Source organism: Hevea brasiliensis, chromosome 9 (genome assembly GCF_030052815.1).
Source record: "Hevea brasiliensis isolate MT/VB/25A 57/8 chromosome 9, ASM3005281v1, whole genome shotgun sequence".
Taxonomy (NCBI): domain Eukaryota; kingdom Viridiplantae; phylum Streptophyta; class Magnoliopsida; order Malpighiales; family Euphorbiaceae; genus Hevea; species Hevea brasiliensis.
This window is the reverse complement of record NC_079501.1, coordinates 28749024-28761512: the sequence shown is the minus strand read 5'-3', so window position 1 is coordinate 28761512 and position 12489 is coordinate 28749024. Positions and strand designations below refer to the sequence as shown.

Genomic DNA, 12489 nt, shown 5'->3' with positions numbered 1-12489 from the left:
TGAATCATATAATTTATATAAGTTCTTCACATTACAAAATTCATGAAAATGAAAAAGTAAAATATGAGTTCTTTATAAACTTTCATAGAATAGTTTTTTCTTTTCATTTAAAAAATAAATAAATAAAATTGTAGAACCATGTATATTTTTACATAGAGGTTTTTTTTTTTTTAATTTCTATTCAATTAAAATTAGAACTCATTAATGGGTTTTTCAAAAATTTAGTAAAAACTCAATAAAAAAATTTATATTTAAGCTTGATTTATCATGAAAAGTAACATGCATTAAATAAAATACACATATTAATTAGAGTAAATTATATATAAAATGCACATATAGAATTTGGGGTCACTTTTATGTTTATTATTCTTTGATTCTTTATGTATCGATGAAATTCTTTGTTGTACTATCATCACATTGTTCATTATATTAGTTGAAAAAGTTTAGAGTTTATGAACCATATATGACTTGAGAATCGAATCCTCGTTTATGGAATGATTTATTTGATTTGTGTTTATCAATTTTTTTTCTCTCACTAATATTCATTGTCCTGTGTTTGATTTTATATCAGATTCAGTCAGTATGGATTGGATTTGATAAATTCTTTCCTTTTAGGAACTCACTTTCCTTATATACCCACTCTTATCCGTCCGATTAGATAATCAGAAGTAATATTTACCCAAATCTTATGTTCCATTATCTAAATAAATAAACAAATCAAGAATCATTAATTACTAAGATACGTGGGAAACTCCAAATCCCACATGGGTTATGAAACTAACGGTGTAATCTCCACCGACAGGAAAAGAACACTAACTACACCTATATATATAATCCAAAACCAAGAAAATTCCTCATACAATACTCAGCGGTTTCAGTCCGCTTTCAAGATGAGTGCTAGAAGAATTGAAGTCAACCTAAATTCTTCTATAAGCAAGTTCCTCAATCCCACGCAGCCTTCCAATTTGTTTCTCGAGCTTCGCTTCCACTTCAATTACCGAAAATTGCTCAGAAACCTTGCAGGAGAACTGATCGAGATGGAGGCCTATCCAACTGCTCCAACCTCCTCTTTTCCCTTCCAGATTCAACCTCTTCGCCTACTTGATCTACCACTCTGCCGACGCCAGCTTGATGACCTGTTTTCTTGCTTCGTTTTTGACTACCAATTACGCGAATTCTTGACTTATCGCATTGCAAACTTCCTCATCTTTTTGGCTAATAGGTACCCTTTCTTGGGGTTTCCTGTGGTGGCCGACGTAAATATTATCCATGAAGACTTGCTTGATGCAAATCCCATTGATTTGAGGATGATAGTGGACGAAGTGAGCCAAGAAGTGATTCCCAGAAGTGCATCGAGTTCCGTGCTGAACAAGTTGAGGAAGTGGAGGTTTTTCGCTGCGATGGAGGGCGGTGACTGTGCGATTTGTTTAGAAGAATTATCTGGAGCCAGATTCCCACTCACGAAGATGCCCTGCTCTCATATATTTCACGAACGATGCATCTCTCGCTGGTTGAAGGTTCGGAATTCGTGCCCCACTTGTCGACGGGAACTTGAGGATTGAATGCTGATGATTGTATTGTTTTCAGAGGCCACTTTTTGTTTTCTGCCACAGTTTTCAAATCTAGTCTTGAAATTAGATTATATTCATCAAATCAGTTACCGAGCAATGGTCAGTTCGAAGGGGTTATAGGATTCAATATTCTATTCTGTTAAAAGTCTGCATTTTTTTAATAATGAAGTTGCTTTTCTTTATCCTTAATTGTATTGAATGATAATTGTATTGAATGATGGTGTGAGTGACTTAGCCAATCTGTTTGCTCATTTCGACCAGAATTTATGAGATTGTTTAATGTTTATGCTAATTAATGAAGATTAAGCATGTATAATATAGAATCACGATGATTCTCTGACCATCCTCTGCAGTCTATATTACAAGAATTTCTGCTCTTTTGCCCTTAATCTAAGAAAAAGATCCAACTCGTGATTTTATTTTCAAGTTTACAAGAAATCTAGCCATCCTACGAGACAAATAATTTTGTAAATGTAATTGCAAATTTTTATTTTTTTAAAATGTAATTGCTGCAAATTTAGGGCCCATTTAACATTAAATTTTAGAGGTTAAAAACTATATTTTAAAAAAATATTACTTTTAATGTTATTAAAAATTTTAAAAATTATTTTATTATTTTAATATTTTTAATTAAAATATTAAATTTAAATTAATTTTTAATATTTTTTAATTAATATATATTTACAAAATATTTTCTCATCAATCATTTAAATAAATTTCCTACATATATATAAATCCACTCTCGTCTGTCCAATTAGATTGCAAGTAATGTTTACCAAATTAAGAATGATTAATTACGTCGGAAACTTCAAATCCGATGTGGATTGTGAAACCAACGATAATCTCCACCGGGAAAAAAAGAAAAAGAGATACAATATGATTACTTTGTGAATTTGAAACCTCTATATAACCCAAAACTAAGAAATTTCCTCATTTGTATTCTCAATACCCAGTGATTTTAGTCATCTTTCAAGATGAGTGCCAGAAGAATTGATGTCATCTTAAATTCTTCTATAAGCAAGTTCCTCAATCCCATGCAGTCACCTTTTTTTTTTTTTTCTCGAGCTTCGCTTCCACTTCAATTATCGAAAATTGCACAGAAATCTTGAAAGAGACCTGATCGAGATGCAAGCCTACCCGTTTGCTCCAACCTCCACTTTTCCCTCCAACCTCCATCATCCTCTTCACCTACTTGGTCAGCCACTCTACCGATGCTATCTTGATGACTTGTTTTCTTGCTTCAATTTTGACGACTCATTACACGAATTCTTGTCTTGTCCCATTGCTAGCTTCCTTATTTTTATGGCCAATAAAAACCCTTTCTTGGGATTTCATGTGGTGGTGGCCGACGTGCAGATTATCCATGAAGACTTGCTTGATGTAGATACTATTGATCAGACCATGATAAAGGGCAAAGTGGGCCAACATGTGATTCGCAAAAGTGCAGCGAGCTTCGCACTTAATAAGTTGAATAAGTGGAGGTTTTTCACGAAGGATGAGGGCAGTGACTGTGCAATTTGTTTAGAGGGATTATCTGGTGCCTAGTTCATGTTGACAAGGATGTCATGCTCTCATATATTTCACTAATGGTGCATCTCTCGTTGGTTGAAGGTTGGAATTCATGCCCCACTTGTCGATGAGAACTTGAAGATTAAATGTTGATGATTTTGCCCCGTTTTCAGTTCTAGTCTTGAAATTACATTAAATTTGTCAAATCAGTTTCCTAGTAATGAATAGTTTGAAGTCAATGTTCTATTTTCTTGAAGTCTACATTTTTTATAGTGAAGTTGCTTTTCTTTATAAAATAAATGAAGAATAGATAATTACAAAAAAAAAAAAGAAGAATAGATATTTTATTATCATAAAATAGCTCTTCCAATATAAGACAATAAAACTGTGTTCCCTTAGGAATGGTGAAACCAAATTTATTTTTCCAGTGGAAATTACATATTGTCACATAGTTCATACTTTTGTCACATAGTTCGTACTTTCAAATACCTTAGGCTTTATGTCTTTCTAGCCTCAATTTCTTTGTCTTTTCTTATGACACCTTTAAACTTTTGAGTTTGTTTAATTGACCTTTTTCCCCATGACCTAGACCTAAATCCACGATGTTTTAAGCCTTTTTCCTGCATATCCATTGCCCATGCTCTAGATTAACAATGTTCTTCCTATTTGACACTACTCCATGTCTCTGACAGATAAGGGTGTACATGAACCAATTTAGACAAGTTCAAAATATTTTACTAAATCAAATCAAAATAGTTAATTATGATAGTATTTAAACTGAAATTAATAAATTAAATTATAAAATCACATATGTTTAGTTTCACATTAATCATGTTGAGTTTGGTTTGAACAGTTTTTTACTTATAATAAAACTTTTTATACTTTTATAATTCTTCTTATGAAATATTTTTCATACATATTATCAAAATAAAATATTAACTTAAGATGCATTATTTAATAAAAATAAATAAGAATAAAATATAAAATAAAATTATTCACGTATTTCTTTATATATATATATATATATATATGTGTGTGTGTGTGTGTGTGTGTGTGTGTTCAATTTTTATTATATCAATTTGAAACCCAAATTAAAAATTCGATTTATAATTATTTTCAAACCATAATTAATATTTAAATGTATAAAATCACTAATTTCAATTTGAATTTATTCGAATTGGTTGAATCAATCTTTTTGGCAGTTTCTTTATACACCTTACTGACAGATATATGAGATTTAGATAGATGTTCTCTGGATATGCAGAATCTGTGAGAGAGAGAGAGAGAGAGAGAGAGAGAGAGAGAGAGAGAAACCAAGGGTAGATAGGAGAAGAAGGTTGGGAGTTTGTTGTTCATCTAGTTAAACTCCTTCATTCTTCCTCCTCGAACTCCTTTGATGGAAGGTGAAATAAAACCTTTCGTTTTTTGTCGCTACCCTCAAGAGTCTTTCGCTTTGATTGTGTGCTCAAATGGAAGGAAGGTGAAGCAACACTATCCTTTTTCATTTGCAAAGATTAAGGATCCAAAGTTATGCTCTATTATGGTAGAGAATCATTGATCTCAAGAAGTTTATTGATTCCCACTGCAAAAGCACTAACCTTAGGCCTCTAAGTTTTGCTCTCATTCATAGCTTCCTCTTCCTCCCAATATTGTTGATCTTGACCTTGGTCGTGCTTTCACTATTCCCTTAAAAGGTACACCCAAGAGATTGCCACTTTTTAGTATTGGGCTCTTAAGTTCTTACTTGCCCACACACATTGCTCTCTTGTTATCGATATGTGTTCTATGGGTTGCATCTTTGGTAACTTTGTTTTTTCAAACTCTTTTTTTTAATATAAATATCATCTTAAATCTATCATTACTACAGGAATTGAATGTTGGCCCTACTGCTTATTCATTCATTAAAAATTGGATCACAACCTCGGGGAGAGCTAAGTTTACTTGGATATTTTTAGCTTTTTTACATGTTATTTTTTAAAATTTTATTTTTTATATAATTTTCTCCAAAATTATCAGCATTTGGAACCAAATAGGGATGGTGTGTGTTAGTGTGTGTCCCTCTTGATAACTTCAGAATAGTTATTCACTATTTCCTTTTTAATTAATTTAGGTCTGAAGTGGCTTATAATTTTATTGTGAATGAGATTATGATCTAATTGAACAAAAAAATAAAATTCTTTTGCAGGCTTTAGCATGTCATGTAACAAATGCCATGAGGGAATTGAGGGTTCCTGAAATTTTTAATGTGGCATGGTGTGTTATTGTTATTTATTTATTATTATTAGTATTATCAGCTCTTACATATTTGCGCCTTAAATTTTGAAGTTACAATTACTCTTGATCTATTTTAGAACTTTAAGTTTGCTGACCGGCATGCTATGGTTTAGTTGCTTTAATCTATTCCACAGTTATTGCTTTTAGCTTGCACATATTATAGTAGTTGAAACTTGGCAATAAGTGTTGTCCTTACACAATTTTGGTAGTAAAATTTCCAAAGCTAATGTTGTCCAATCGAAGATGCTTAAATATCTTCAGTTCTAGATAGCAATGGCTCAAAAGAAAAAAGGAGAGAAAACTTCTCTCTCAAGCTCTCTTTTTTCTTTGCCTAGCTTTCAAGCTCTCTTTTTTACCGTTTTTGTCAGCCTTCCTCTGCCCCTTTGGGCAGGAGAGGTTCTCTCTTCCCTTGACCTAGCCATGGGTTCTCTCTTCACCTTTGGAGTAGGATGTAGATATTGTTTTTGGTTTTAGCTACAGCCATATCATTAATGTTGAGGGTGTTTGGGTTGCTGTTTTGCTGTGTGTTTCTATTCTTTGCTCTGTTTGTGCATGCAGTTATTTTTGAAGCCTTCGGGCATTGATATGAATATCTTGTTTCTCCTTGGCAACCCATTGGTGGCTCCTGCGAATGATATTGTCAGCTTAGAGGCATTGCTCCTTTTACTAGTCGTCATATGGGTATGGCGCGAGTGAGATGCCAATGGTCCTTGTCATCGTCACCCTTTGTCTTGTCAATACAGGTGGTACTCTCTTAGGCTACATGGCTTCGGCACTTTTCTCGGCTTATGGCTCTGTTCTCCTCACTTATCTGTTACCTTACCTAATCTATGTGTAACACCCTCCCGGTAGCAACTCCGTACATTCTACTGTTCCGGTGACCGGTGTCGGTCCGGACAGCTAGAACGTCCGGAAAAATATTTAAACTAAAGTAAGGAACCATAATTAATTCAAATATTAATAAGAAAAATTTAGTAAAAATTTTAGAAATAAAATACAACCAAGTTAAATGAGCTGGTGCCCAAGCGATGGGTAACCAGAGGGAAGTTGCGGTTCTCGCAACGAGGAGCCCTAGACCCGGGGAAAAATTCATAAAATAATTTTTGGGACTCCAGAGAAGGGTCATTAAGGTTCCTATGGCATTAGAATGCCAAGAAAATATTTAGAAAATTTTTTCAATCGGTACAGACAATTTTGACCCGTTAAGCCAAACGGAGGGCATTTTGGTCATTTCGCCTTCAGAGGTGATTTTTGGCCGACTTGTCCAGTTGAGAAAAAATTATTATGACATAAAATATGAATTAATGTTGATGAAAAACTAATTTAAAGTTAGTAGAAAAGAAAAGAAAAGAAATTGAATGAAAACTTGAATTATGACATCATAATGATGTAATCAAAAAGGCCTCCACCAATCACACTTTAACAAGCACTCTTAAACCACTTAAAAATGAAAGAAATGAGTTAAAAATTAAACAAATTTTCTACTCTTCTTCTCCAAATTTCGCAGCCCTCTCCCTCACCTCTCTCAACCTCCATGAAAGCCTCCTTGTAAGCTTGATTTCTCCCTTCATCCCACCATAAAACCCCATCTTCCTTTCACAAAAATTGGTCAACACAATTTGTGCAATACTTGGGCAGCAAAAAGAAGTGAAAATAAAGAAGTTTTTTTCAAGCTTGGATTGGTATACAACAAGGTTAGTGCACATATATACTTAAATCTCCTTTATTCCATGTTAAAGCCTTAAAGTGAGTAAGAATTTGTAACTTAAATGAATGAAATTTATGTTTATGCATGCCTTGAATTTCGGCAGCCCTAAGGAAGGAACAATGATGGAGTGTTTTTGATGGTTTTAATGGACTTAGAATGAATTGGAGATTATGTTTAAGCTATATATCTACATAGATAATGAATTAGTGTGCTTAACTAAGGTGTATGGGTAAATTGAAATGGAAACTAGGGTTTTGAGGGTGAAAATGTGGACTTGGCTTATGAAATTGTTAAAGGACATTCTAATGGTCAATTAGTGACCATTTGAGGAAATTTAACCATAATTTGGACTGAAAATTAGCATGGCAAAGTGAATGACTATGCTGCCTAGGGACAGCAGCAATGGTGACTGAGATTCCAGTCCAATTAGACAGCCATAACTTTGGCTGTGTTAGTCCAATTGCTGTTTGGCCAGTTGGACATGAAACTAGGCTTATAATGGCACATTTTTGCTGAAGAAACCATGCCCAAAAGACCAAAGCAAGTGGACCAAAAGTTGGCCCCAATCCGGATACCCTGCAACAGCACCTGCAGAAATGACCAAATGAACAGTAACTGTTCATTTGGCCATAACTCACTGTAGATAAGGTCAATTGACCTGAAAGTTTTACAGCAACAACTTAAGACATAGAAAAACAACTTTCATGAAGAAACCTACCCCAAATTATGACCAGAACCTAACCCAAATGGCAGTGGCAGTCACTGTTCATGTTACTGTAGATATGGTAATTTCTGCAGAATGGAAATCCGGCCAGCTGTGGTTTTTGGACCATACCTGGAGCTAAAAAACTCCAAATGGAGTGATTCAAAAAAGGAAATTCAACTAGACAAAATAAGGAACAACTTTCATGTTTGCCATTTCTTCAAATTCCCACTGTAACAGTGCTTAATGGAACAGTAAACTTAGGCTTCAAAAACTGAAATTTTCTGCCCTCTTGGTTTTAAGTTAGAAATGGTAATGGTGACCAATTCCAACAAGTTTTAAAGGCAAAATGTGGTATGTTGGGAGTGCCAAAACCAATGTACCTAATTTCTACCTAAAAGTCAACATTTTAGTTGACCAAAGAGGTGAATAGTGACACCAAAACTTGAAATTCAAAATTTGAAAAATTTAAAAGTATCAAATGCCCTAGTATACCTAACTAGATTGGTTTGGATAGTTTGGCATGCCAATAGGGTATTGTTTTAGCAGTACTGCGAAAGGAAAGGCTTTGTGCCTGTATTCATGGCTTTATGCCCGTATCCATGGCTTTTATGCCCGATTATGTGATATCATAGCTTTTAGCTATATTGACTGCATACGTGGTTGACGTTCTGCGTCCCATGGTATGACGGCCCGAGGCACCGCGGTGCCCAGTGCCAACGACCCGTTATCCAGTCCAGTCATCCAGTATAGGTTACTTGGGCAACCAAATGAATGGAAAAGTATAACTGTGAACTGATTATTAAAGAAAATACGAAAATTAAGTATCAGGAATGATTACAAAAATACAAGGAAGCTCAAGATCATGAAAAAAAAAATTAACGAAATGCATGAAGAAGTTAATATCATAAAACATGATTAGCCCTCGACTAAACAATAAGTTAGTAATTACTCATTTCTTATGAACACAATAGCAAGGAAATTATTATTTTTATTTGCATATTATATTTTCTTGTATTATTGGCACCACTAAGCTTTATGCTTAGCGCCGCTTTGCAACGCGTAGTAATCAAGATTTGGACAGAGAGCCCAGTAGACCACAGATTCGGTAAGGCAGTTCACAGTTCTGCATAGTGTCCGTGTCACCTCACCGTCTACAGTGCATTGGTAGGACACTAGGCTTCATTTTGGTATTTTGTAATTGATTTTTATTTTCCTTTGTGTAAATGAAACTTATGTAATGTATTTTGATTTTCATGTAAATAATGCAAAATTGTGTTTGTAAATGGAAAAGTGAATATTGATCCGTGGATCGTTACATGACTATCAAATGTGATGAATGATTGAGAAACGAATGGTTGAAAAATATTGAGATTTTGAAATTGGAGTTTGTGAATAGATGAATATGATTATTAGAAGTGTTTTTCACAGGTTCCGAAGAACTGTTTTCTCCATTTTTAGCCGGTACTCCGCCGGATTTTCTTTAAAATTTTCGGAACCTCAAATAAATTACAATTTCAATAAATGAATTATATTTCACAAGTTATATTCAAAACTACGATAAAAATGAATTAAGATAAAATAGAGTGCTCCGGCACGCTGAGTGGCATAACTTGCTCGGCTACACTGTAGTCGGGTAAGGGGTGTCACATTTAGTGGTATCAGAGCGCGGTTTAGGCATTTCTGGACCTAGATAGACTGCATATCATGCATTGCATTCATAAGAGTCGAGGTGACACTATTGCAGATCTGTATTTCCTGTTTATTTTAAGTTAAGGTATGGAATAAGAGAGTGAAGAGACAATGAGATAGCGAATGGAGATGAGAAGGAAACTGTATTTAAGATGAAAAAGGATGAGTACATAACTGTTTGAGGATAGGATTGAGATTAAGGAGAAAGTGAAGTAGGATAACACGGAAAGGTAAAGAAATAAAGAGGTAATAGCTCCTTGGCTATTTACATTGGATAAATTTCGAGGACGAAATTTAAATAAGAGGGGAAGAGTTGTAACACCCTCCCGGTAGCAACTCCGTACAGTCTACTGTTCCGGTGACCGGTGTCGGTCCGGACAGCTAGAACGTCCGGAAAAAATATTTAAACTAAAGTAAGGAACCATAATTAATTCAAATATTAATAAGAAAAATTTAGTAAAAATTTTAGAAATAAAATACAACCAAGTTAAATGAGCTGGTGCCCAAGCGATGGGTAACCAGAGGGAAGTTGCGGTTCTCGCAATGAGGAGCCCTAGACCCGGGGAAAAATTCATAAAATAATTTTTGGGACTCCAAAGAAGGGTCATTAAGGTTCCTATGGCATTAGAATGCCAAGAAAATATTTAGAAAAATTTTTCAATTGGTACAGACAATTTTGACCCGTTAAGCCAAACGGAGGGCATTTTGGTCATTTCGCCTTCAGAGGTGATTTTTGGCCGACTTGTCCAGTTGAGTAAATAATTATTATGACATAAAATATGAATTAATGTTGATGAAAAACTAATTTAAAGTTAGTAGAAAAGAAAAAAAAAAGAAATTGAATGAAAACTTAAATTATGACATCATAATGATGTCATCAAAAAGGCCTCCACTAATCACACTTTAACAAGCACTCTTAAACCACTTAAAAATGAAAGAAATGAGTTAAAAATTAAACAAATTTTCTGCTCTTATTCTCCAAATTTTGCAGCCCTCTCCCTCACCTCTCTCAACCTCCATGAAAGCCTCCTTGTAAGCTTGATTTCTCCCTTCATCCCACCATAAAACCCCATCTTCCTTTCACAAAAATTGGTCATCACAATTTGTGCAATACTTGGGCAGCAAAAAGAAGTGAAAATAAAGAAGTTTTTTTCAAGCTTGGATTGATATACAACAAGGTTAGTGCACATATATACTTAAATCTCCTTTATTCCATGTTAAAGCCTTAAAGTGAGTAAGAATTTGTAACTTAAATGAATGAAATTTATGTTTATGCATGCCTTGAATTTCGGCAGCCCTAAGGAAGGAACAATGATGGAGTGTTTTTGATGGTTTTAATGGACTTATAATGAATTGGAGATTATGTTTAAGCTATATATCTACATAGATAATGAATTAGTGTGCTTAACTAAGGTGTATGGGTAAATTGAAATGGAAACTAGGGTTTTGAGGGTGAAAATGTGGACTTGGCTTATGAAATTGTTAAAGGACATTCTAATGGTCAATTAGTGACCATTTGAGGAAATTTAACCATAATTTGGACTGAAAATTAGCATGGCAAAGTGAATGACTATGCTGCCTAGGGACAGCAGCAATGGTGACTGAGATTCCAGTCTAATTAGACAGCCATAACTTTGGCTGTGTTAGTCCAATTGGTGTTTGGCAAATTGGAAATGAAACTAGGCTTATAATGGCACATTTTTGCTGAAGAAACCATGCCCAAAAGACCAAAGCAAGTGGACCAAAAGTTAGCCCCAATCCGGATACCCTGCAACAGCACCTGTAGAAATGACCAAATGAACAGTAACTGTTCATTTGGCCATAACTCACTGTAGATAAGGTCAATTGACCTGAACTTTTTACAGCAACAAGCTAAGACATAGACAAACAACTTTCATGAAGAAACCTACCCCAAATTATGACCAGAACCTAACCCAAATGGCAGTGGCAGTCACTGTTCATGTTACTGTAGATATGGTAATTTCTGCAGAATGGAAATCCGGCCAGCTGTGGTTTTTGGACCATATCTGGAGCTAAAAAACTCCAAATGGAGTGATTCAAAAAAGGAAATTCAACTAGACAAAATAAGGAACAACTTTCATGTTTGCCATTTCTTCAAATTCCCACTGTAACAGTGCTTAATGGAACAGTAAACTTAGGCTTCAAAAACTGAAATTTTCTGCCCTCTTGGTTTTAAGTTAGAAATGGTAATGGTGACCAATTCCAACAAGTTTTAAAGGCAAAATGTGGTATGTTGGGAGTGCCAAAACCAATGTACCTAATTTCTACCTAAAAGTCAACATTTTAGTTGACCAAAGAGGTGAATAGTGACACCAAAACTTGAAATTCAAAATTTGAAAAATTTAAAAGTATCAAATGCCCTAGTATACCTAACTAGATTGGTTTGGATAGTTTGGCATGCCAATAGGGTATTGTTTTAGCAGTACTGCGAAAGGAAAGGCTTTGTGCCTGTATTCATGGCTTTATGCCCGTATCCATGGCTTTTATGCCCGATTATGTGATATCATAGCTTTTAGCTATATTGACTGTATACGTGGTTGACGTTCTGCGTCCCATGGTATGACGGCCCGAGGCACCGCGGTGCCCAGTGCCAACGACCCGTTATCCAGTCCAGTCATCCAGTATAGGTTACTTGGGCAACCAAATGAATGGAAAAGTATAACTGTGAACTGATTATTAAAGAAAATACGAAAATTAAGTATCAGGAATGATTACGAAAATACAAGGAAGCTCAAGATCATGAAAAAAAAAAATTAATGAAATGCATGAAGAAGTTAATATCATAAAACATGATTAGCCCTCGACTAAACAATTAGTAATTACTCATTTCTTATGAACACAATAGCAAGGAAATTATTATTTTTATTTGCATATTATATTTTCTTGTATTATTGGCACCACTAAGCTTTATGCTTAGCGCGTCGCTTTTGCAACGCGTAGGTACTGAAGATTTGGATAGAGGGCCCAGTAGACCACAGATTCGGTAAGGCAGTTCACAGTTCTGCATAGTG

General features: G+C 34.8%; 1 protein-coding gene across 1 annotated transcript; it reads left to right on the top strand.

Moving 5' to 3' along the window:
- The first annotated feature begins 764 nt into the window (after positions 1 to 764).
- On the top strand, positions 765 to 1562 carry LOC110654759 (putative RING-H2 finger protein ATL21C). Its single transcript, XM_021810863.2, has one exon. The coding sequence runs from the start codon at positions 765 to 767 to the stop codon at positions 1560 to 1562; it is 798 nt and encodes a 265-aa protein (XP_021666555.2).
- Positions 1563 to 12489: the final 10927 nt, after the last annotated feature.